The 27,763-nt window shown below is 30.4% G+C and overlaps 2 protein-coding genes across 7 annotated transcripts in view; both read left to right on the forward strand.

Moving 5' to 3' along the window:
* Nucleotides 1-2,163: 2,163 nt before the first annotated feature.
* On the forward strand, nucleotides 2,164-17,854 carry LOC106667905 (carboxy-terminal domain RNA polymerase II polypeptide A small phosphatase 1). Its single transcript, XM_014396165.2, has 5 exons — nucleotides 2,164-2,394; nucleotides 10,886-11,115; nucleotides 11,181-11,330; nucleotides 13,694-13,879; nucleotides 15,400-17,854. Exons 1-5 carry the CDS (start codon nucleotides 2,322-2,324, stop codon nucleotides 15,571-15,573), a joined length of 813 nt encoding a protein of 270 aa, XP_014251651.1. The 5' UTR covers nucleotides 2,164-2,321; the 3' UTR covers nucleotides 15,574-17,854.
* A 4,743-nt stretch (nucleotides 17,855-22,597) lies between these two features.
* LOC106667904 (receptor-type guanylate cyclase gcy-19-like) overlaps nucleotides 22,598-27,763 on the forward strand; it is a 68,832-nt gene continuing 63,666 nt past the window's right edge. For all 6 annotated transcript variants that reach the window (XM_024226951.1, XM_014396162.2, XM_014396164.2 and 3 more), the window contains exon 1: nucleotides 22,598-22,851. The gene's annotated coding sequence lies outside the window, so the exon portion shown is untranslated. The remainder of the gene's footprint in view (nucleotides 22,852-27,763) is intronic.

Consider the following 27,763-nt stretch of genomic DNA (forward strand, 5'->3'; position numbering starts at 1 on the left):
AATCCAGAATACTTCCACTATATTTATTACCTCTTTTGTGATTGTCCTTTTAATCAATTATGGTGCGATTGAGAAGTTGAGCTTATTTTTTAATTTCATTTAATTTCGATTTTAGTCCTATTTTGAAAAATGCCAAATTATGTAGAGAAAATGTATGATAAGAAATGATATTTTATCAGCAAATAACAATTTGAATGTATTATATTTTTATTAAAATTTATTAAATTACTGATGATATTTAATATTTGTGAGGATGTGTGTGAGATTTTATTGAATATAAAAATGAAAGGAGTGATACATAATAAAAATGAACTTAATAATTAACATGAACAAGTCTTTCAGGTTGTAAATAGATTAAAAAAAGTATAAGAAAAACATGAATTTCCAGAACAATTGAACAATTCTTCTTACANTCTTCTAAAGACAACAGTTTGATTATCATTAGGACTACATAAAAAAGTATATTTTCATGATTAAATATATATATATTAATTATTAAACAATAATGTTTTTCATAGCTTGATCTTTTTATTGGTCCAAGCACTCAAGAGGCAAAATAAGCAACCAATTAAACCAGTGAGTGTTGACTGATCGGAGACGATCATGGTACATAAATTAAATGGCGTTTCATTAATTAATTCGTTAGTAGTCAAATTTTAAAATTTTACATTTCAATTTTATGTCGTGTTTGTTCAAAGTGTTTCTGCAGTTATTAATTTTTTTGGTCACATTTGGGATGTAACTTGAAAAATGGTAAACAACAATTTTTTGTGTAAGATTATTGTGACAAGGAAGGAAGAAAACATTTTAAAGGGGAAATAAGTGTAAGAAATTATCACAAAACTAACTGGAACTGGTGGTAATTTTCACACCAGACATATTCAGAGCAAATTTGAAGCGGAAATTGAATAGAAATAAATAGAAGCTATAATAAGCACGAAAACTAATAATTATAAATTTCTTGTCAGTATTCTGTCACTCAATAATATGTGACTGAAAAATACTGGCATCAATGAATATGAATTTTGAACATGCAAGAATCAGGTGGCAACATTGAATAAGAATAATGTGAAACTAAGTGGATACATTTCTTACCAACAAAGGCCAAAATGAATCGAGGCCAAATTTTGTTTACATTTTTAGCGCCAGAGGGCTTGATCATGGTGGTTAATTCTGGAGGTTGAGACTTCCAGCCTTAGCTGCCTCATCTGCCTTTTAGTCATCTTCCAGGCCTATGTGTCCAGATAACCAGACCACCAGCGTTTCACCGAGACGGTCCAGCTCGTGGTATCTCTCAAACAAAAGTACGAGACTGAGAGAACCTGTCACGGACAGCAGTAACCGTTCTGAGGGAATTGGTGCAGGCCAGGTAAGCAGAACCATCGTCTTGAATCATATCAAGCTTAATTAAATGTAATTATTTATTTTGTATATTTCAAATTATATGATTTTTTGTAGGACTGAAATTTTTCTGTCCTATTTCCTTTCAAAATGAATATGTACTTGTAAAAAAACATTTGACATTCAATCTGTGTATTTAATATTTTTAGAACAAATTATATGGAAAATTTGAGGCAGTGCATAAGTACCGCCCATGGACGGTTTGGTTTTATCCAATATAATATGTTTTTTATCTGATTGGTAATACATCAATGATAATTTATGCATAAATTTGCCAGTAAATTATTTATTTAATTAAGCATATATTAATTCAAAAGATTTTGGTTAGTATTTAGACTAAATTATATTTTTATATTGCATAATTGAGGATTTTTATTGCACGTAAAGCTGGGTCCTAGTGATGATAATGAAAACTCAATGAGTATGCATTATTTTTGTCTATTTCGGAGTGTTCTTTAAGCTCAGACATATCAGATAAATAAAATTGGCTTTTATTACAAGGTGGATTTTTATTTTGCTGTTTTGTTGAATTGTCTGTGATCATGTTTTTCCATGAAACTTTAAAAAAGTGGCGCCGAACAAGAGTAGTGGGGTCGAACAAGGCCGTTTTAATAGAAATGAATTCAAATGTTGTAAAGCTCGCTAAAGGAAAAAAGCCATAAGGGCAAACTATAAAATAAATAAGTGGGAAACAAGTTTAAATTCGCAACATATATAATTAATGTTTAAAGAATAGGGAAATAATCTTTGAGCTCTGGGTTTCAGTGGTTGCTTGACTCGTCTTCCTCGTAGGTTACCACAACAAATAAGAAATATCTGCCATCTTGCCTTTGGCAGTCAGGTTTTTAACTATTTTTCTTTTTGACCCTTCTTTTTTTAAAAATCGAGGTTTTAAATAAAAGTACGGAACAAATGTTTAAATGGACGCAACGTCCATTATTACTCAAGTAGCACGCGATGACGACCAAATAGGAAATTATTCCTCCGACAGAGGTGAGTTGTAACATAAAATTATTATTCTCCCAGAATCACAAAATACCTGCACCTGTTATATATAACCGTTTTCAAACAATTCTTCCGATCTAGATCCAGCCTTTTAAAACGGAGTGATTTAAAAATAAATTAACAATACAAACAACGGTCTAGTTTAACCCTTTGAATGCCTATTTGTTTATTAATCGTAAAATCGTAAATCGTAATCGCCAAAGTAGGCGTGTATTGAATATGTAAACATGGATTTCAACCTTGGAGTTTCTCTCTTATTATCGTTTCTCACAATTATTCCATTGAACGAAATCGGCTCTCCAAAATGAGAAATATTTCCCCAAATCGATAGTTATTCTAATTGTACCGAGAAAAACAAAAACAATAATAATATAACGTATAACAGAGGACTAACCTAAATTTACGTTGTTCCTATTAAACGCCTTTTTTTGTCGTTCACGATATAAAGTTAACGTATTATACAAGTTTACATTATACGATGCTTGATTAATATATTTACAGATCAATCAAATTTCAATCTGTTTTAATCTTTTATTTGCCATTCTTGTATAATTTCCTTGATTATATTATGCAATTATTTTCTCATACAATTATCTTTCTTTGAAGAATGAGTCAATAATGGTTTCTGCCCTCATTGTGATTTGCGAGTCGCATATTATTTGGACATCTTCATTTCTCTAAATTGCCGTGTTATTTCACTTTGATCATTTATTTAAAAAAAAGTTTATTTTGACATGTTTTTATTATTCAAGGAAGTTGCTCTTAACTCTGACACAGTTATGAAACACAATATAATTGATACCTTATTGTTTTGTTCCCATGATAAGAAAATATTCAATTAAAACAGTTTCCATTCCCCCCACATTCCCTCAAGTCCTTAAAACCGCGTGCATAATATAAACGTGTGTTGGATTAAAGAAAAATAAATTAGTAAATTGCACATTTTTAATTTTAAATATAGGTTACTTTTGATAGCTATACAGCAAATTAGGGCAATCATAGCAGAAAGTATCAGGGTAATCATTGGAAAGTATCATCAACAATCTAACTTATATAACTTATCTACTAAAAAAATAGTGGGGTGTTGTATAGTACTGCCCCCATTTTGAAGAAGAGATTACTTAACTAAAAAGTCATGTTTTTGATGTTTGAGGTGGCTTTTGAAAGCATCAAGATCTTCTCTCAAACACTGTAGGAGCTGGAAATTCACTAAGCGTAATTGTTGTACACAAATCGACTTTTCTAATGTGGGGCAGAACAATAGTTCTTCAAAAGGGAACACTACAGTTTTGCCCCATGGTTTTTTTCTAGGAAAAGTGTACAAAATAATACTCTATGATGAATCAAAACGTTAATTTTTTTGATTACATAAACATGTAAGTGGTTAATAAGCTGAATTCGGATTGTACAAAGTTTTAATAATTTGCACGAAATCCACAAACGGATCAGCTTTCGTTATTTGAAATTGCCTTCTCTTTAAGAATTCACAAAGATGCGGATGAATATTGTTAGTGCCTCCTCCATGGAGCTTGCGTTTTATGGCCTGCCATGTTGATTTGATGGTCTGTGTGTGTGCAAGAGTATCAGGATCAACAAAATATATAGACTGGTTGACCCGTCTGATGAGAATATTTCATTTCGATCAATCCGTTGTACGCTTTCCATTGGTCGAAGATTATTGTAGTCACAAGTTTCACCTATTTTATGATAAGTGGTAAGAGGCTCGCGGCATCCCTTTTATTATTAGGAGAAAGTTCAAAGTGAAATTCTTTGGTGGTCCACTCAATTAAACCGAAAACGCATTGTCTTTCGACTAATCTGCCTCAGTTGTATTTTCTCCTCCCCACTTTTGATTAATCAATTTCAGTAATTGAGCCTGGCCCACTAATTTGTTCAGAATTCAGATTTTCGGCCCAGAACTCACATACCTCCCAACAATAAGATATTCATTCAGAGATCGTAGATGGAGAGTAGCAGATAATTAATCAGTGGTTCCATGTATGAGGAAATTATAATTTGTGATAATGTGAGTAAAATGATAAGTTAAAGTCATATGGGAAAACACAAGCCCCTGAACACAGAAATACATTTATTATGGGGTTGTAAACCTCTTTTGTGGCATGAGGCAATGACTTACGCTGCTGCGGTTCATGGCAGATCCTGAGAGTCAGATTCGCTGCAAATGGAACAATTAAGCATATGCAAGATAAGCCCTTGTTCTTGAAACCACTGCACTGCACTACCATCAGTTTTGAGAACATTGTATAGCTCTTTGAGCTTCATCATGTAAGTTGGAATTAATATTATACGGGTTTCCTCTTCTTTTGCTGTCAATAACATTTCTTGTTTTTCCTGATTACACCAAACACAAGAGCTTTATCTTGCGTCTCAACCTTGTAACTTTTGATGAAAGTAGAACAGCATTGTCAGTTACTTATGCACACAGAGATTAACTAATAATGTAAATATACACTTTGATCAAAAGTTTAAGGGTTGAGACGCGATAAAGAATGATAACAATTGGGGAGCAGTAGTGTAGTTTTCGACTAGGGAAATTCTGTAGTACTTCCCCCCATTTTACATAAACTCAAATTACACCATTTCACTCTACCGCAATGAAACTCTAATGGAACCCTGTTAGAAAGCATCTTTAGTTGTACGAAAAGCCACTTCAAACGTCAACACACACGATTTTTCAGTAAAGTAATATCTTCTTCAAAATGGGGGGGGGGGGGGCAGTACTATACAACATCCAAATAGTGCATTGACTTTGACAATATTCTTTCTAATTTCATAATGAATCCAGTCAACTTTTTGTTTTTATAATTACTCGGTAGATTAGGACAATTCTAGCAGAAAATAATAGGGTATTCATTGGAAAGTATCAACAATTTAAAGCATTAAAAAACAATTAAAAGAAAGTGGCAGCGTGGGTGGGCTGGATAGGTAGAGAAGCTCACAAGTAACACGAGCAATGTCCTGATTAAGGGAAGGTGATCTGTAAGATACATGGACACTTTGAACCAAGCCCTGTTGGTAGAGAAAGATTGCTTAAAGTGTTCCACCTAATTGTAGGATGTAATTCCTTGGCTCGTAGGTGCTTGAGCTGGCAGCAAGTATTTCCTCTGGTTCGATTTTTGGAGGAAACTGGGTTGTTTTATTATATATAAAACTAATAGTTTTATATCCCTACCATGTGTTGAGAGTGAATGTATTTTTTGGTGTGAATGTGTAGTGTGATAGGACCAATGGCGGAATATTGAGTACCCCATCGACTGACCGTCAGATAGGTTTGTTATGTAATAGATGTAAAGAGTGATGGAGGATTATCGAGTACTCTACCGCCCTGAGTAAATGGTATGTATATAAGAGTGAGTGAGAGTGTGCCATGCATGCCAGCACCAGGGCTGGGTGATTCTCGAGGCCTGTTGGTAATTTATTGTAGATTACTCAAAAGCTGGAATTGCCGGTGAGCTGCGAGAAGTGATAGGCTCAACTCTATGCAGATTTGAGCTTATATAAATGTTTTCATTAATCTAACTAATTTCATAATGTATCCAGATGACTGGTTGTTTTTATAGTCACTCTGTAAATTAGGACAATTATAACAGAAAATATCTGGCTAATGATTGGAAAATATCAACATTTAACTTTAAAAAAAAAGAAGAAAAAAAAAGTGCCTTAAAGACAATAAACGTTATCTAATTTCATAATTCGAGAGATCAGTTGTTTTTGTAGTTGCTCTGCAAATTAGGATAATCTTTAACCTCTGTGTTTATTTAGAATGGAGATGGGGGATAGACATAGTATTTACTATCCAGTTTTTACTGCACTATAGAAGGAATCAGGCTGTAATATTTATTCATATTTTTTAACTTTCCAGTAATTATTTGAAGAAATAAATGACAAAAAATAATAATTTTGTATTGTAAACTGCCTGGAAGTGCAGTTAAGATGAATTCTCTTGATTGTTTTTATAGTTACTCTTCAAATTATGTCAATCAGGGTAATCATTAGAAAATATCATCAATCATTTGACTTATAACTTAAAATATAGTGCCTTAAGACAATCTCCATTTAATTTCGTAACACATCTAGAAAACTGTTTCTTTTTATAGTTACTCTGTAAATTAGGACAATGATAGCCGAAAATGATAGGGTAATCATTGGAAAGTGCCATCAACAATTTAACTTTTAAAATAAACAAATAGAGTCCTTAAGACAGAAATCTCCATCTGATTTCATAATGTATGAACAACCGGTTGTTTTTATAGATACTTGGCAAATTAGTATAATCTTTAACATCTGCGTTTATTTAGAATGGGGGGAGAAAGTGATTCATCTTTATACCTCTCATGCGAGAAGGTTTGGTTGATTTAACTAAGTTACTGGTTGATTCTGGTGGTTTCACGCCAGGCAAGTTATGGAAACAACTTATCTTCTCAACAGAGGTCAGTACGATGTTAGAACCTGAGGAAGCTCTTGTGCTTGCTCTTTTACAAAATGGAGGAAACCCAGTCATAAAAGGATTTCTTACTTCTGCCTTGCGACTTCCCTCCAAGCTTCACTTTTTTAATTTTGTCGTTATATTCCTCACACTTCTTGTCCCACATCTCGGGACTAATACAGATATGTAAAAAGAACATTTTCTATGATGAACTCAGTTGACTCAACTAGGTGGCTAGTGTGATGAATGCAGAGTTGTGTCTTTTAAGTTTAGTCAACCTGTCGGGATGAGAACGTGATCGGAACTTGTGCCTGCTGGGCCACCTGTCTTGGCGGATGATTTGACTTCGTGTGTAGGGGTACGGACGGTTCATTTGTTTGACACACGTCCATTAGACTAATTGAATCAACTAACTAATCATCTAAAGTATCAACAATTAAACTTTTAAATTTAAAAAAGTACCTCCACTTGGACAATAATCTCCATTTAAGTTTATAACATTTATAGAAAACTAGTTGTTTTAATAGTTACTCTGCAAATTAGGAGAATCATAGCAGAAAGTATCAGGGTAATCATGTTATCATTGGAAAGTAACAACAATTTAACTTTTAAACTAAAAAGAAAAAAAAAAGTTTGTTTTTACTTTTATTTTTTGACTTTTTATATTTCTTGGGTTTCTTAAAGAAAACGAGACTGATGAGGGGAGGCTGATGCCCCCAAAATTGATATCAATAAAAAGAAAGTGAATTTGATGGTTGTCTAGTTCCTGAAAAGAAACCCCAAGAAAAAAATAGTGCACATAAAGCAATAATGTTCATCTAATTTCATGTTGTATCGACTACTGTTGTTTTTATAGTCAGTCTTTAACCTCTGTGTTAATTTAAAATGGGGGGAAGACTCAGTAGATATTACATATTTTTTACTGCATTGTATTATCAGGCTGTAATATTTATTCACCTTTTTTGAACTTTTCAGTAATAGTTTAAGAAATAAAAAATAGTAATTTTTTATTGTAAAGTTGTCTGGAAGTGTAGTTAAGATGTGTTCTCACAGTAGATTTCATTCAACTTCAGTTTGGCTTTGCCAATGAAAAGTTCACTAGTTTCAATAAAAATTGGTCAACTTTTGATTCGCAGAAGCATTGAATGTTTTTTTTCTTATACATGATTTTAACCATATTAATTTTGTTCTTCAAATAAGCGATAGTAAGTCCAGCAGTTTCCATTGATTTTACGATAGAACTCAATGCCTTTTCACTCATATCTTTATTTTTATTCTTGTCATTAAGCCACGGTCACTCAAATGCATGATTGGAGCCATTGAAAAAGGTTTAAGAATAACAATAATATCAAATGAAATCAATGAAGGAAAAAGATTAACTAAAAACGATCTTTAGCAGATGGAAGGACATAACGATGCTACTTCTTGTGAAAATGATTAATCAGTACAAAAGTAAACAAAGAAAGTAAACAAAGTATTAATTACTGTTTATTTTGATTACGATAGTTCCTAATTACTTGTAACTAATGTAAAAAGATAATGGGTTTAATTTTAAACTAAATAAATTGAGTAGTGTGTTAAATTTGTCGATCAGTGTATTTATTAAGAATATAAGAAAAATAATGTACAAACATTCAGAAATTTACTATTATGAAGACAATTTCCATGGCTTAAGTTTCTGAGGATTGATGGTTGGTACAAATTTTTTTTTTCAAAACTCTAATCCATGCATCTTAATTTTGATTCTAAACAATCAATCCATTTAGCAGTGTGCAAGTTGTTTTTGAGTAATATGCTAAAAGAAAAACCTTAAAAACGGAATAAAATTTCACCTCTTATCAGTGTCTTGTTTATTTAATTGCATAACTCATTAAAACAAAACAAGACAGCCAACAGGGATTAAGGAATTGAGTACTTACATAAATGGAAATAGTTTCCTCACAAAATTGCTTTATTCACAACACTTACATTTATAACAATAAATAAATGACATAATAAAATAATAATAATAATAAACAAAATAATAAAATAAACTTATAAATAACAATAATAAAATAAATAGACCTAGTATGACTAAATGCTGTAATTTGTATATTTAAAAACTAAGTAAATATTTTTATTTATATTTTAAATATACAAATTACAGCATTTATTTACATAGCCATATTAGGTTTTTTGAATTGTTTTCTTTGATGAAACAATTAATTTGAGTGAAAAACTATTAATTTTTTCTTAAAAGCACGGTTTTTTGCATCTCATCTGGGAATCCATGCTTTGGCCAATCCGTTACATCGCATCTGTTACATTGCCCAAGTCCTGGGTGTGCCACGCTCCACCATCGATGATGGTCAACCATGGATTAGGGCCACCAGAAGTTTCAATCAAAGAGAAGGTAGTGGTCGACTGTGATGTACGATGGCAAGAGATGATGGTCACTTCAACAATGGGGTGGGGGGCTGTTATCTTCACAGATGAATGCCGGTTTGGTTTGTGACAAACAGATGACAGGGACTGTGTGTGGAGAAGGCGTAGAGAATGCTTAGCTTCATTTTTCACAGACAGTCCTTTTCAAAGACAGTTAGTTATGGTACAGGGTGGAATCCACGTTAAATGAACTGATTATCATACAGAATACTTTGACTATAAGGTACATTGAGGAAGTTCTTCTGGAAGCTGTGATCCTATTTGCTCCATTTATTGGGGACAACCAAGTTAAATGCATGATAATAATCGACCGCATATAGCATAACATGGAGGATATAGGGATTACCACAATGAATTGGCCAGAATGCTCTCCTTAGAGCATGTTTACATCCTATAGAACACTTATGGGACATGATAAAGAGACATCATTTGCCACCTCCATGTGCTAAATAGCTTCTTAAACTCTTTCAAGAATGGGATTCTGTTTCACAAGATGAGATCCAATCGCTTGTTTACTCGATGTCTAGGAGACTTAAGGTCCTCTGTGAGGCCAGAGGAGGTAACACGCATTATTAAGAGCAAAGCTAAGTAATAAATTTTTGTTGTTGTTTGTTAGTTAAATTTTAATCTGTCATTAAATGATGTTTGGTGAATTTTCTTTCAAACCATAATTAAATAATTTTTTTAAACTCTCATGAATTTATAATCTCATTTAATTTGGTTTACATTAAAATAAGTACATATGTTGTAATTAATACAACGATAAAAATACATATAGTTTGAAATAAAAAAACAAAATACGAATGTAGAATTTTTGAATATATTGTTTACATATATAGATTCATTTTAATCTTTTATATATTAATATTTGAAATTATTTATGAGATTAACCCAATCCTTTCCATTAAAAAATTCTATACATATAAGAACATGCAGAATATCCCCTCTAGCCATTTTTAAATTGGAACAGTTTTACTTCCTTTAAGAAAAAATAATAACTATAAATTACTTATTTTTAAAATTAATTGTTGGTTTATAATAAACTAATTGCTAAAAATATAATTATAATTTCATTGTCATAACTGGAATTATCTCAACGATGATTATTACATTGTAGCAGTGTTTTTATTATTATTATCATTAGTGATATCCTAATTTTTTGTGGTTTAAAAATTATCTGAAAATTCGATTGGAATTCTAAACATTTATAAATACACTAAATTTATACTTACAGTTTACAATTCACATATTTACTTTTGCTTTAGCAGTGTTTTAATATTTATGGATAAATTAATTCAGTCTAGGACACAAACAAAACTATTTGACCTATATAAAAGTATCAACTTTTTATCCACATTATATTCATATCTTATATGTATATGTATAATTTAAACAATATTTATAAATCCCAGGGCTGGAAGATGATCTCAATAAAGATCGAAAATTTGGCTTGATAAAGAAAATGTTTTGCTAACCTACATCACACCAGACCGCAACTCACAATATTTAAATAATAATTTTTTATCCACATTTAAAATTTAAAGTGTTTAAAATTCTTTTGTTGTCTGTTTTTTATTTAACATATTTATAATACAATATTTCTTATAGGGGGAAAGAAGGGCCGAAGAGGATTATGGAGGTCTCTGCTGTGCTGCTTTGGAAGCGAAGACAGTCCGAAAGGATCCAAGGGCTCAGGAGTGAATGAAGTTATTTGTCATACTGAAGTTGTAAGCTCAGGATCACCTAGATATCTTCTACCTCCAGTACGACATCAGGACATGCATAAAAAATGCATGGTCATTGATTTGGATGAAACATTAGTTCACAGTTCATTCAAAGTGATTATTTTATTTCATATAATATATTATTATTATTATTTTGTTATGCATTATTATAATTTTAGCCAATCAACAATGCTGACTTTGTTGTCCCCGTTGAAATTGACGGGACCATTCATCAAGTATATGTTCTTAAGAGGCCTTATGTAGATGACTTCCTACAAAGAATGGGAGAATTGTATGAATGTGTTTTATTTACTGCAAGCCTAGCAAAGGTATTCCTGAGTGAATTTTTGCTGATATAATTTTATTATATATACCAATACTTTTTTCACAGGTTTTACTCTTTTGTACTCATGTTTAATTTATGTTTGTAAATTTTAACGATGAACTAGATTATCGACCTGCTGGATACAAGAAGTCTTTTCAGAGGATCTTCGGAAGAGGTCAAAACAGAGAAAACTTCCTTACGGTTTTCGCCGAGCTTTCGACAGTTTTATACTGTCATCTTCAGGGCCTTTTTTATTATCATATAAACAAACAATTAAAACATGAAAAAACAATAATTACAACAATAATTGGATATCTTACTTTAAAACCTTAATAGGAAATTAAACAACATGGTGTTTTGGGCACAGAAGTACATTATGTTTTTTTCGGCTCAGCATCTAAATATTGATTTAAATGGAATACATTAACAATTAAAAATTATAGCTAAAATTACAGTAAAAATAAAGTTAAAAAACGTGGTCGAGAAAGGTTACCTCATATAAGTCTAAAAAACCAATAAAATCCACCTTTTTTTAGTTTTTCAGGTACAAATGATCACAGTACGTTTCCCAAATATATATATACATATACAATTAACTTATTTTAAAATTTAAATAACAATAAAGTAGGATCACAGATCAAATCAATAAAAACCGATAAAAACAATCTCTACGACGAGGGGAAACAAAGGATACGGGGCTCGGCGAAAACCGTAAGGAAGTTTTCTCTGTTTTGACCTCTTCCGAAGATCCTCTGAAAAGACTTTTTGTAAATTTTATTTTATTTACTCTATCCTCTTTCATTAAAATATTCTATCATTATTCTCATTCCTAATTACAAACTTCCAAACCACATATCCTCCTACATCCTTCAACAGTCGTTAAATCCTCGAAAGACTCTTTTTAAAGCCCTTAACACCCTTTCTAGATACACATAACATCATTCACTCTCCCCAATTCGGCTTCCATCCTAATCATTCCACAATCCAAGGAGGCTTCAGAGTTGTTGCACAATCTCCTTTGCTCTAGAGAATAAAGAGTATTTCTTGGGTGTGTTCCTAGATATAGCTTGTGCTTTAGGCCAGGCCTGCTTTATAAAATTAAATGGTTTACCCACTCCTTATTATCTTATCCTGAAATCCTTTCTAACCAGCCACTGCTTCAGAGTAGGTGCGGCAATAAGTTCTTAGAAATCAGACCAATCCAAGCCGGTGTCCCACAAGGGAACATTTCTTTGTCCCTCCTGTATATTATATATACTGCTGACCTGCCTACACACCCCACATGGAGGCTACTGAAATTTTTTCGTCTAACTGGTATCCTATCCAAGCTCCTGCCAACATCCAAGAAAACATGGAGTTTATTGAAGACTTGTGCGGAAAGTGGAGGACAAAACTGAATGAAGAAAAATGTACTCAGTGTATGTTCACATAGAAAAACAGTCTTGCCCTTCACTGTACATCAACCACAAAGAGATACCGACATCCATTCAAGTCAAATACTTAGGACAGAGACTGTCTAGTCTAGACAGAGACTGATGTGGAATCCCGACACGACTTATGAGATAACAACTTAATATAAGACATAGGAACGAATTCATTGAAAATTGAAAACTAAACTAACCTAATACAAGACTTTACTGCAACCATTGTATGGCTCTGCCAAGCCATCCAACATACAGCCTTCCAATCAAAAGTACTCAGACAAATTGTCAAAGCTCCTTACTACATCACTAACCTCACTATCTACAATATCAACATTTTTTGTCAATGAACTGATCCATTCCCAGTTTCAAAAGGGTTCACATCAACCTTTGATCCAACCTAACCCTATTGATCGAGCTTTCTCTACACATTTCTATCCCGATGATGTTGCTTTAATTGACGGTGGCCTCGAGACCACTTTTCCCTTAACTCCTCATTGAGTGCCAGCATTGGCTGCTTTCTCATGGCATGTCATATGGGTGCAGCGCTGACCTTAGTGTTAGTGCTGCGTCCATGTAAAAAACAAATTGTGATCACATTTATCAAATTAATAGAAAATATTGAGTACAAATAAAAACATAAAGCAAATTATTTGGGTTAATTGGTTACTCTTTGAATAACTTGTTTGAATTTTTGCCTAGTTTTGCACAGACTTTTGAAAACATGCACAGCGTTATTGTCAGAGTTCATAAGTGAAACCAAGGCCTTGTCTCTATCTCTACTATAATATTTTTGTTTCAAACTGTATAGAATAACTTTACAAATAATTTCAATTGACATTATTTGAACATAAAGATCAAATTATGTCTGTATTTTCAAGTCCTAAAATGTGCTTATTTTTTATTTATTTATTTTTTTTATTATTATTATTATTTTTTTTTTAAGTATGCGGATCCAGTTGCAGACCTTTTAGACAGATGGGGAGTTTTTAGATGTAGACTTTTCAGAGAATCTTGTGTTTTCCATCGTGGAAATTATGTCAAAGACTTAAACAAGCTTGGACGGAATCTTCAGAAAGTTGTTATCGTCGATAATTCACCTGCATCTTACATATTCCATCCAGACAATGCGGTAAGATATTTTATTATTCTGCTATTCACCATTGAATGTGATTTAAAACAAATTATAAAATTCTGAAGGTTGACATTTGGTCATTACTTATCAATTGATGTCAGACCCACTTATTAAAACAAGTAATATCATTTTCACCTAGGTTATTCCTCTAAAAATAATAATAAAATAAAATAAATAAATTTAAAAAAATAAATGAATATAAATATCTATATCCAGATCTGTACAGTATATTATAGTATCTGTACAGTTTTTAACTTTTTTAAGACGGATTTTAGGATGTTGAAACACGTTCCCCGGCTTATATTTTTGACCCTCCCCCCAGCCTGGTTTATTTTCCATCTTGCATCGAGTCGCTCTTACTCGTTTTGAGCCGCACCAATTCCATTCAAAATTTGGCAGTACATTCCTCAGATATTATAGTTTCAGCAGAAGTAAGTAAATGGAAGAAGAAAATCAAAGTTGAATTTAATTGAAATTTTAGTTTTCACAAAAAGTATTCTTTATGTATTATCCAAAAAACAAAATATTTATTACTGATTTTTTTCTTCAACTTTGTAAAGGTATGTACATACTACGAGTATGGAGTTGAAAAAATATGTATACAAAAAAAATTAGATATAAATAGGACAAAAAAACATTCTGAAAATTACTGTGGATGTAAATAATTTAAAACCTAGGGCACTTTGCAGACAAGAGGTGAAAAATCAGAAAGACAATAGGATAGTGGTAGGGAAGGGCAGTGGCAAAGTAAGCTATTTCCAATGAGACAGAGATATTGTGGCCGAATGGCTTTCCAAAAAAATGTCTGTGTTGAAATTTTACTAAGTTTGAGAAAGAGGCCAAATTGTGAACAGAAGGGGAAAAAAATTTGGTTCGCTGATGAAGACGGGCAAGGAAGGGTGTGGGAAGGAGATGTTGTCCATTTACTACCGTTAACCGAGGTGCCTGCTGCACTTTGGATACCACCTCAGCCCAGTAGATGCCATGAGTGTCCAGCTAGAGCTCTTTAAATCCGGGGGGGGGGGCATGAATGAAATAACTCTTCACAAGGCGTGGGGAGTGTATAAGCCTGAACGAGACAATCCATTACTGGCCTGAGGAGCCTCCAAGCCTGAATGATATAATTCATCATGAGTCCTGAAAAGGTTAATTAAGTTTTGTCATGCCTGTTATAAAAATAATGTAATTTTAATACTCAATTGAAAGTTAAAAGTTAATAAATGTAAATATATTTTGTCCATTATTGTCTAACAATTGTGAAACATTGTTCCTGTCAAGGTTGTTGAGAAAAATCGTACAGAACAAATTGCATGAAGATTGAAGAAAATAATTATCAGATTTTTGTATTTTAATAAATAAGAAATCAAAGGATAACAAGTCAAGATAATGTTATTAGTGCATTCAAGAAAAGTAACAGGTATTGAGAAATAACCACCTAACAGGATAAAATAACCAATAGAATTAACAGGAATTTTTTTAAAAAACACTAATAATAAAAATCTCCAATTTACTTCCAGGTTCCCGTAGCTTCATGGTTTGACGATATGACTGACACAGAAATGTTGGATTTAATACCCTTCTTTGAAAATCTAAGCAAAGCAGATAATGTATATGCAACTTTATGTAATTCAAATCACCCGTATAATTCCAACTCAACGGGTAACATCAGCAATAGCCATATAACTTCATAGCATCACCAAGCTTCCTTCCCTTCCTGTGCCAACATTGCCTTCTTTTGGTAAGTATCGATACTACCAAATATTTTTTTAATTAAATCGGAATAATAGTATTGTAATTTTGAGAGCTGACGTTCAAAAGAGAAAAAAATACTAAAAAAAGAAAAATGGATGAGAAATATATATATTATATATTATATATAATATATAATATTTAATGAATTTTATACATTTGATACTTTATTACATCAATAATAAAATTGCGCTGAATCATAGAATGTAAATTTTAATTTTATTTATAAACCAAATTGGATTGTTTGATTCCCCATTTTTATATATATGTATACATAAAAATTATTCCTTTTTTCATCCTTAGTTGCTGGAAATTTCTTGTTGATGTGTTATAGGTGTTACCAATAATTTTGGAATTTTATTGCTTTAGAAATAATCGTAGACTATTTTAGCAATGTAACACATCAACTGTGCTTAAACATTAAAATCCAACAGATAAAACATTAAACAATAATTGGATAAATAAAAAAGGTTTTTTAAGCTATTTGTTATTTATTTCTTAATTTTATTTTGTAAATTAATTAAGGAAATAAATTACTTATAACACGATAAACACAAATTATGTTGTTGAAGTTTATATCAAATAAAATGTACAAAATGTTGTTTTATGATACATTAGTGTACCATAACTGTTGTTGAAATCTGTAATGTTAGATACTAATACATATAATTTTTATTAATAAGAGGTAGTACATTTTATATTATAGGTTGTGAGATAAAAATAAATAAATAAAAGCCAAGCACATAAAATTAAAAGTTTTGTTTAGTTTTTAATTTAAAAAAGCTGTGGTAATATCACGTTCTTTTTAGAAATATGTAATCAGATCAAACTCACTAAACTAATTCTAATGTTATTTATTTATTTATTTTTTATAAGGTCATTGGATTTGTTTAATATCTTTTACCTATAGTTGACTAAAATGAACTGTAGTTTTGCCGTTTTTTATTTGATTTAAATATAAAACAATCAGTCATTTATTCATTTTAATATTTAAAAAAATGTCCATAGTATTCTACATGTTTTTTAATTTTGTAACAACTAATAAGTAACTAAAGAATATGTTCACTATAAAAAAAATCCAATGCCTTTTTTTTTTCTTTTTTTTTTTTAACGCACCTCTTCTTTTATATTTAACATTCCACACAGGACATTGGGAACAAATACAAAAACATTAACCCTAAAAGAAGTGTGGTTTCTCTTGCATTGCATTATTTTACTGACATACATCCACCCCTTTTGGATTGTTTTTATTTCAGCACAAGGAGTGGAAGTTGTAATTGAAAAATTAAAAAACAACAACATAATTTTCATGTTTTTATACAACCAAACACACTTTGTTGATGTATAGAAGTTAGATTTTATTGATCGACCATCAAGGATTTTGCTAATAGGAAATGTTGATTTCCTAATTTCAATGTTGAGGATATCTTTCATATCACAATTGTAAACCTTGTTTTAATTTTACACACTTATGTATACCAAACAAATTACTGGTATTTTCCTATATTTTAAATTGTGTAAAAAATTATATCAATATAATTTAATATATTATTGTTACAATTGTACAATTTTATTTTATTTTTGTTTGTTTTATTTATATTATAAATTTAAAAAAAAAATCTAAATTTTGTAATGCTTTTTGAAATTCAAAGGGCTCAAAAGACATTTTCACGATTGAAATAATGAAATTGTTACAAACAAACATGTACATTGAATGTTTATTTAATATTTGTTTTTAGAAGAAGCCTCAGTAAGTTTTTTTAAGCCATTTTATGAGTTCCATTTAAACATAATTTTCAATAATTATTCCCTTCTGCACAAATCCAATTGTAGTATGAATCGTATCGCATTTTCAATTGTGGGGTGAGTGCAATTTTCTGTATATCTGGAATGAAAGTCTCGTTTTGAACACTTTTGAAATATACTAGAACAGCAGTAAAATTAGGCCTACATATTTTTTCTAAATGAATCTGTAGATAAATGGTACATGAGTTAATACATATATTTTTTTAAAGTAGTTTTATTTGTTGAATTATCTTCATGTCCCAGTTTTTTTAAAAATTTTTTTGAACATATAAATGTTTTAAACTAATAAAAGGTTTGTATGTGCCAAATTAGTTATAATTTAAACATTTAATTTAAGTGGAAGCATAACCATTACTGGGGTTTCTATTTATGTTTGATTTTGTTGCATACAAAGTAAATTGAATTCATTTGGACAAAGATAGCCCATACAACAAAAATGTATATTTATATATTTGTTTGTCTACAAACAAATGGATGTGTTACTGTGTGCTTGTATATATACACAATAGTTTATATAATATATTTTCAACAGTATCATAATTGTTCAAACAGAGAAAAAGATACAGAGTTCATACTGGAAAACTTTGTGAGCTTTATTTTTCTTAACCTTAGAAATATTTTGATATGAAATAAATTGTAACTCGTAAAATCAAAACAGAAATTATTAAATTATTTTGTACAAAATATTCTTTTGTCATGTTTTAAAATTCCTCACATTATTTAACTTATTCTAATTCCTAAAGGATGTAAATTTTCTTGCCTATTGTTTTCACAGTACTACGTGTAGCAATTTTTTATCAATTAACAAAATTTATTGGCTCTCGTCTTCATTATTAAAGAAAATGAATTGAAAGTAAGGAACGAAAACGACTAATTGCATCCTTTTTGTTGATTTCCATCATTAGCCTAGTATTAAAAAAAGTTAAAACTAATTAATCAAATGCATAAACATAAGAATAGTTGATGTGTTAAAAGCATTATAAATGAAATATTTTTATTATTAAATTATTCTAATTTTTTATATAGATTAATTCTTATGTTGTTTTTATTTGAAATAGTGTCATATGATTGAGAACAACGCACAACAAAATTTGATTTTTTTTTCCAACAATAAAACGGCAAACTGTAGGACTGAGAATGAATAGTAAAAGAAAGTACTTGACACTTAAAAAATATATTAAAACGAGTTTTGGTAGATATAGGGATGCCAAATTAGAATATTAATTTTTTTTAGACTTCCTCTTCACTCTTAAATGGCTGTGGGATAAAAAGCCCTCCTGAAAGAAAGTGCTTAAACTTGAACTGTGAAGCCCAACAAATCTATCTTGCTATTAACTTCTGATAATAAATTGCTAATTTTAAAAGTTTTTACAATGATTTTTTATATTTATTTTATAACTACATTAGGTCATGCTTCCGGGGGGATATTTTTGAATATTCCTTGGCACAATTTAATAGTTAGGTATTCATCAAAAAAATTGCTACTCCTATAAAAATATTTAATTAAATTAAAAATAAAATTTTACTAGGACATATTTATTCAAACAAGATTTTCATAGATTATTTTTCATACTAGATGTTTAATAATACCAAGAAAACTTTTTTATAATTTGGTTTTGGTGTTTATAATAGAATATTTAACTTTAATAACATTCTAATGTTAAAAACATTAAGCTTTATTGCATTATATTTTTGAAACTTTATACAATTTTTTTAATCTCTTTTTGATCATATCAAATTGTAGGAGATAATTTAACTTTTGAAGCTACATTTTGTGATATGCACATTTAAGTTTGTTGCCATATCAGCTTCATATAAACTGGAAATTTTTGTCAGTCATTTAGATATAATGTTGTTTATACATTTCCATTAAACTAAATCGAATAAAACATTATCAGAGACAATCACATAAATTTAACAATTAAAGAAATATATTTTAATTGCTTTGATTGCAATTAAAACAAATGAGAAATTTAAACAATGGTAATTGCTTCAAGATAACATAGAGTAAAATTGTATGGTTTAGTTTATGTTATAATCAGTTTAATTATTAAAATTTAATTAAAAACTAGTTTTTTTATCGAAAAAATATTGGTAACTCCTTGTCTTAATATACATTACATTATTATTAATATTTTTTAATGAAATTTTATTCTGAAGAGTGAAGCACACAAAGTCGTTCTTGAATTAATAAATATAAATAGTGAGTATGAACAATTAAATAAAGAAACTCATTTAAAACTTCCTGCCATTTATGGTTGGATATATTTTAATAACAATTTACTTAAGACTTAACCAATTTATTTTACTATTTGTGGGGTGACTTTTAATATGATCTGTATACTAAATGTTTCTGTAAAATATCATTTCCAAATTGTAAACATGTACTATTTTTGCTCAAATAATCCTTCTTGTACAATATAAGGGTAAAATATTAGCTAATGATTGCCAACTATGCAGTGTGAGAACAGTTAGAAGATGAATGAAGAATGAATTAATACTCAAAACAATTTAAAGCCTTCCAAACATTACTGTGTGGATCAATTAAACAATAATGTAAAATGAACCCACCCTCGCCTTGGACATTTCTTATTGGTACAATGTTTTATAAACGATGTATAGTTGAATTCCTTTTATTGCAATTGTAAATATCATTGTAAAAAATGTACAAAAGAAAAAAAATACAAAATCGCCTTCCTGAATGTGTAAATACTAATTTTAGTACAATTAGTAAAATTATAATTGTTCTCAGTTTGCTGAATTTTTAACCTAAATGCATAAAAAGAACGCTGAAATCATAATTTTGTATTATATTGTAAAGTTCTGATAATTTTTTTCCTGCAACCTATATACCACAGATGAGAAATTATAAATAAATATATATTTCCCATTAATTGTAGTTTTGTTTTTAGTGTTTTAAACATTAAATATTTATAGGTTCTTGAACCAATAATAAGAGAAATATTATATACATATAAATTAGCGTTTTCAATGAAAGAATTAATCACATTTTTCTCAATAATTCCAATTTTTTAAATCGCAAGCATAAAACAAAGAATATAAAAATATGAACTTTTGACGATCTACCATATATACAGAAATTCAACATCGTGCCTTATTTGCTAGGAGCCTTATTCTGAGCCATTATGCATATATTTTATCTCTATATACAAAATACATGTAATCCTTCAACAGGAATGTCTTAGAACAAGTCAGGGAATTACATTTACCACAGGAAAAAAAGTACTAAATGTAATGTAAAGTAAAACAAGTGAGTTAAACTTCAATTTGTGAATTGTGACAAGGTGGCATAATACAAGCAACTGTGAACAAACTTCGATAAATAAAAAATGTAATTTCAGGCTATTCCCTCAGATTTTTTTGAGATGAATTTTGGCATTGTTTTTTTATCACCAATGGTTGGTCTGTGTCATAATGTATTTCACAATATATCTGCATCCTTATGGAACATGCAAAATTTCTTTTCAGGGCTGTGATTTTAAAGTGTAGATTTTTGGTATAAGTAGAATAATTATTATACAAAATATTAAGCAGAATAATTATTATACAAAGTTTTGAGGTGTCTAAAAAGGCAGGCACATTGTCTTTAAAAGGAAGTGGTTTCACTTTTATTCAATTGTACAGTGTCGGGCATAAAGACTTACTGGAGTATGCACATCTCATTTGTAAGTGAATGAAACTGAACTGAAAATTAAACTTATCATATATTTAACAACAGGTAATAGGGTGTCAATGGCTGCAATGATTTAAGCGTTGACACTGTGCTTAAGGTGCAGGTCCCGAGTTTGAAACCATCGGCCCTGCATTCTAACCAAACATACAAACAGGCTTTTTTTTTTTTCAAAAACTCAGGCACCCCCGAGGGTTGGTATGACCTCTGCAATTATAGGAAGGGATATATAGCTAACCTAAGATAGAAGGAAGGAGGGAAAATTCGAAAGATTGTAGGTTGAGATGGGGAGGTCGTGGGTTCGAATCCCGTTCGTGACACTAACTTTTTCATTTCAACCAAGACCCTACATAAAAAGAATAATTAATTGAAATAAGTAATTTGATCAATCAGACCACTAAACATAATGGATTTCTAAGATAGAAGGTTTAAATGTTAGGGGTTTAAATAATAATGTAAATATTTATTGAATATTGTAGTCCACATTTTTAAGGGTATGTATTTGAATTCCTTTTACCTGATTTATATTTGAGTAGTTAACTGACATAAATCACATGCTTTACTGGGATTATAAATATTATATTTTTAAACCCATTAAAAATATTTAATACATCTACCTTACATTTATAACATTATGGCTGTAGTTTTAAAAATAAATAATACAAGAAAGTAATAAATCATTCATTCATAGATTTAAACCTAGCGAAGATTTAACAGATAATAAATGCTTATGAAATTATTGTGAATTATCAATGAATTAATCATATTGGGTTGTCCGGAAAATAATGCAGGATTTTAAGTTTTCATTAAAAAAAATCTATATAAAATATTCTGTTTACGTTTACAGGATTACTCNGGGAAATTATTTTGATTAAAGAACATTGCTTTAAAGTAACTAGTTTCTTTTTTTTTGTTTAATACCAAAATCCTGCATTATTTTCCGGACAACCCAATATTTACTGATCCTGAATTTTTGGTTTAAATTAGCATTATTAATGAAAAAAATCAATAATCTCAATTTATATTGAATATTTGTAGATCACATTTTTAAGGGTGTGTAATGGATATTTTTTTATTTAATGTTTTATTTGAGCTGAAACTGCCATAAATTGCATGCTTTATTTAAAGATTATAAATGCTATTATTCTTCCTTTATTCTTGTAATTCCTTTATTCATTGTTCTTTCTTTATTCTTCAAATGCCATTAAATTTCTGTTCGCCTTATGTTTATATTATGGCTAAATAACACGAAAGTAATAAATAATTCACTCAAAGATTTAAGCTAGCTCAGTATAAAAAGTAGGCAATAAATCTTTAGGAAATTATAAGAAAAATACTCTAGCAGATGGTAATGGAAGGATTTAGTGTTAAATTAATATTCTTTGTGACAGGAATATTAGAATATGAGAGTGGGAAATTCAAATGTCGGAATTATGTTGGTACACCGTAGAATGTTTGGTGGGAGATGTCGGACGGGTTTGTTTTCGTCAGTCATCCACGAGCTGTAATAGTGCGGTTCACTGACGTCCCGAGTTTATTGGCCCTTCCAGTTGATATATTTTTTTCGAAAGTGGGATACCGTTCAATAATATTTTTACGCGAGTGTAGGAGAACCGCAAAACACACGGAGAAAAAATTACAATGTGATTGAGTGATCGTTCTGTTAAAAACTCAAGCATCGGATTTTATTAAAGGGGCAAAAATCATAAAGGAGGATAAGAAGGTACTGTCAAAAAGAAAAAATAAACGAATTAAGAAGCCCATGTTTGAAATATTTTTTCTTTATCTGTTTCAAAAACACGTCAAATAAAAATCGTACATGTAAATAAAGAGGAATTGGTCCTTGGAAAGAGGCGCAAATTATTTTCTTGGTGGGGGTTTGTTTTGAATCTGCGCCGTTTAAATCCGTGAACTTTCGTACCATGTGTAAACTGGGGGGAAAAACGCTACAATGTAGACATTCGAGGAATGTGCACCGATCATCCGTTGAATGGGGAATGAAAAAGGAAGGAGCACCGTAGGAGATGAATGGAGAGTGGACCGTTAGTAAATTGTTCCCCACCACGCGAAACTCTACTACACATTACACTACTACGACGTCGCATTCATGCTAGCTGTACACCGACGTAATGTCAGTCAGTCAGTCATCCCGTGTAGAATTCAATATATGGAAATTGTCCTCTTAGTTTTTCCCTTCTTCTCTTATCAATATTTATTTCAGCCTAGTTGTACAAAAAATAAAACGCTTGAGCAAATTGAAATATCAAAAAGTTTTGTTTACGTTGAAGTCCTTTATGACAAACATTACACCAATTCCAACGTATTCCGTTTTGATTCCACAATTTAAACTAAATCAACGAAACTTAAAAAAAAATTGTATTCTATCATTTTAATAAATTATTTACATAAACGTCTTTAAATTAACGAACGAAGAAAAGGCTTCAATCATATAAGGATTGAAATTGATTAATTATTATAATAATTTTAATAAATTATATATTTATTAGCATGACAATTGCCCGTAGATTTAACACTATACGAGCTGATTCTTATGTAGTAAAAATAACCGTATAATAAAGCGGAACAATTTATGATATAGGAAGTATATAAAAGTATGTCATAGGAAGTATATAAAAGTATGTCAGTCTTTCTCTCGTATGTCTCTCTTTTTGTTTTTCTATTTATCTGTATATATATCTACGTAGTTAAATATCTATTTATCTACTGATTTTCTCCTGCTACTGTCACACCCATACTTTCTTTTACTCTCCTCTCTCTCTCTCTCTCTCTCTCTCTGTCTCTCTGTCTCTGTCTCTCTCTGTCTCTCTGTCTCTCTCTCTGTCTCTCTCTCTCTGTCTCTCTCTCTCTCTCTCTTTCTCTCTCTCTCTCTCTTTCGATCTTTCTTCTCTCTCATTTTATATCTATATTGCCGCCTTTATTTTGTTAAATATGTTTCTTTGGGGAGGAAACAGTCTAAATAAAAATAAAACAGTAAGTTTCAAGTTAAAGACTCTATTAGCATGAAAATTATTGTTTTAAAGGGGTGGTTTTACATTGACATTCCCTCATTGGAGACATTACAACAGAATAGTGAAAATACAACTTTTTCAATTAATTAGTGTAAAAAGTACAATTTTGGCTTTTTGTAAGATTTTATTTCCCTTATTTTCTTTTCAGTCTATGTTGAGCAAATAGTACTTATTACTTGTTTATTGAACATTGGAGATTTTATTTGTTAGAAAGGTAGTTTTTTGGGTTAACCAGTAAGAAACTAAAATTAGGTTGAAAAAATGTATTTAATGTGTTCTTGGTGTCTTCATTTGACTGGCTATTTTAATCCATAAACAATGGTGTGGGTTTAGTGAAGATAGATACTCCGGAACTGTGAATTTTTATCTTATTTGGAATGCATATCGAGCTATTAAATAACCTCTCAGCTGACATACCAAAAAATTAATTTTTGATTTTCAGCTGCACGACTGACAAAGTTTGTATACATCGGTAGTACATATGTATTAATTGTTGAGTCTAAAGGAAATAATGGTTATTGATTATTGTATTATAACTGTCGTAGGTGCACTTCGGTTTTATTTTTCATATTGTTATATTGTTTTTTCATATTGTTCATATTATTCAAATTATAAACAAAAATAATTATTGAAAATTGCAAATCTGTTAATGGCACGACTGACGTTAATAGAGGATAAATTCTGTCAAATTATTATTTATTTATTTTTGGGGTGTTTTTATGAAACATACACACAAAAACAAAATAAAAAGTCAAAAACAAATACGGATAAAAATTTCAAATTTAATGAGTGTAATCTTATCTTTTATTTCTCTCTTCTATAATCTACAAAACATCACTAATAAAAGTGTAAACAATTAAAAGGCAAACAAACAACACATGTCACGAAAACGATATTCAGTTTTGAAAGTTAGGTAGTCAGATTGTCGCGAGGAGTCCGTGAAAAAAAAGAGTATAAAAAAGGGTACAAAGCACAATTTTTAAATGACGATATAAATTTCAGTTGTTTTATTTTGATTTAAAACATTACTGTTAATATAAACAAGCAGCAATGTCATGCAGCTTTGAAAATTAATATCTTTATGGGGGCATTTTTTTCATGCCATACTCTTATTAATTAACTTACTTTTTCTCTTTTCATCTAATGTATCAATAAAGTACTTTCCCTCCCACGAATATGAATAAATCAAAAATGTAAACTAGGACACTGTAGCTTTTGTAAACTCGAACACACACTAAAAAAAACATGTTACAAGGTTCCTTATAGCAAATCTGCAAAAGTTTCAGGCATAAAAGATTTACTGCAACAACAACAATTATTTTCCAATCAGTTTTTTTCCATACTAAAACGTTGAAGGTCATAGCTTGCACATGAGCTGAACAAATCATAAAAATCCCCTTTCTAATACGAAATAAAGGTAACAAATTTGGTTTTATACTGGTTCCAAAAAATATAGTTATATTTTTGTTTTAATGGCTCTACAGGAAGGGGAAATTGTATTGTTCACAAACATGTTTTGATTATACGCGAAATTATATTTTTCCCTGCCAGATGTAGATATGTTCCTCTGCCACGAGGAAAACATCAATAATGACGATAAATGTTCTGCACTTCATGGCCAACGTTTAGGAATACGGCGTGGTTCGATAATGCCTAGTAGGAGAAGAGGAACGGATGACATTTCCTGAATTGAACACTTTTTGAATTGTCCTAAAATATCAGTTAATAATAAGGTTAGAAACCATTCCGTCGCAAGTATGCAATGCCTTGCATTTGCAATGTTTTTGATTATGTAAGGTGACTTACTTTCGCAATGGGGAAATCCTGTAGTTTTTGTTTTTTAATGTCAGGCGTCAGTTGAAAAAAAATGATAACCTATTGTTATTAGTACGATTTATTTTGGATGTGCTTGAATGGATGAAACTTCTGTTCTATATAAAATGAACATTGTGAGTAGTGCTTTATGATCTAGATTCTTTAATAATGGATGTTGTTGAAACAGATCTCATAATCTATACTTTTCCATGGGCAATTGATTCAGTATGCTTTCGATATATGTATTTTTAAAATAATTAACTGCGCTAGAGACTTAAATTCGAATGCAAAAATTGTCCAATTAGATAATCTGGTATTAATGAATAAATTACCACACCCATATGTTGTTTTTATGAATTTTCTAAATCGCATATCTAATAAGGAGCGGAATGTCGATCAGGTTCGGTGCTTTCTCTCGTCTTTTGAGATCTTTAATGCACAATTTTAAATGTCTCTCTCCCATTTGAAAACCGAAATAAAAACTAAAAACCTCCTCACCAAATGATTTTATAATATTAACTACTGTTCCAGTTCGCTGGGTATTTTTTTTTTACAAATTAATTCGCCTTGGCTATATAAAAGTATAAAAGAAAAAAAAAGATTTCAAATTAACGGCGTTGGTATAAAAATCGTTTAATACCTTGACATATAAAAACATTTTGAAAGAGATTGTATGTTTAATTTAAATTAATATTGAGCGAGCTTTTTTATTTATAATTTTTTAACTACTGAAATAACAATATAACACAATAATTAGTCACCTATAAAAAAATTGTAAAATTTTTACATTTCTTGTAATTTAAGTACTAGACTTTGGTCGTGCTGAATGATCTGTGAATCGAATATTGAAAATAAGGCCAGTTATAAATTTTAACCAGACTTACAAACAGGCAAAATTAGAATACTTTGGAAATTTTAGAACACCAAAACGTGTTCTGTATCTGAAGTAAAAGCAGAATTAAAATCACAGAATAAAGATTTAGTCTACAGAAGCTAGGTTTTTCTCAGTTAGTGAACGTGTTTTGATGATATCCAATAACTATAGTCATTAAATTCAGCAGTTGAAATAATGACCGCTAAGATTTTTCAACAACTAGGAGTTTTTTCTGCTTTTATTAGTGACCCATTTGACATTTATTGATTTTCATTTGAGGTCATTTCTACATAATCATAGAATTTATAATCCATTATATTTCGTGGTCTATTGACCAAATTACTCCTTTCAATTAATTATTTCAATTAATAATGCCAATTGAAAAAAAGGCAAAAAGGAGGGAAAATTTGAAGGGTTGTAGGTTGAGATAGGGAGTTGGTGTCCGAGTGGATCGAAGTCTCGATAGCTCAAGTGGTAGAGCAGCGGCGTATTTAGCCGAAGGGCGTGGGTTCGAATCCCGCTCGTGGCACTAACTTTTTCATTTCAACCAAACCTTACATAAAAAGATTAAAGAATTTATAATGTTCGGATTTACTATAGTTTATTAAAGCTACCAGTCATTGCGGAAAAATTTATATTTACAACACCATTTCGATTGACATGCAAAATTCAAAGATGTACAAGACAGATACGAATGTAGTTTAAGACAGTTCATTGTTTTCAGTATATGTACTTTTATTACATAGGTTCGGCAGTGTAAGAGTATATCTAAGCTGCTTCTTCTATGAGTCTACAATAAGAGAGTTGATCTAATGAACCTTACAATAAAAGCTTCGATCAAAGCTTTATTACAACAAAAGAATGAGTCTATTCTTCCCTCCGTAAGAGGGTTTAAGTTTTTTACCAAACCTTGGATT

Source organism: Cimex lectularius, unplaced genomic scaffold (assembly GCF_000648675.2).
Source record: "Cimex lectularius strain Harlan isolate CLEC.00 unplaced genomic scaffold, Clec_2.1 scaffold149, whole genome shotgun sequence".
NCBI lineage: Eukaryota > Metazoa > Arthropoda > Insecta > Hemiptera > Cimicidae > Cimex > Cimex lectularius.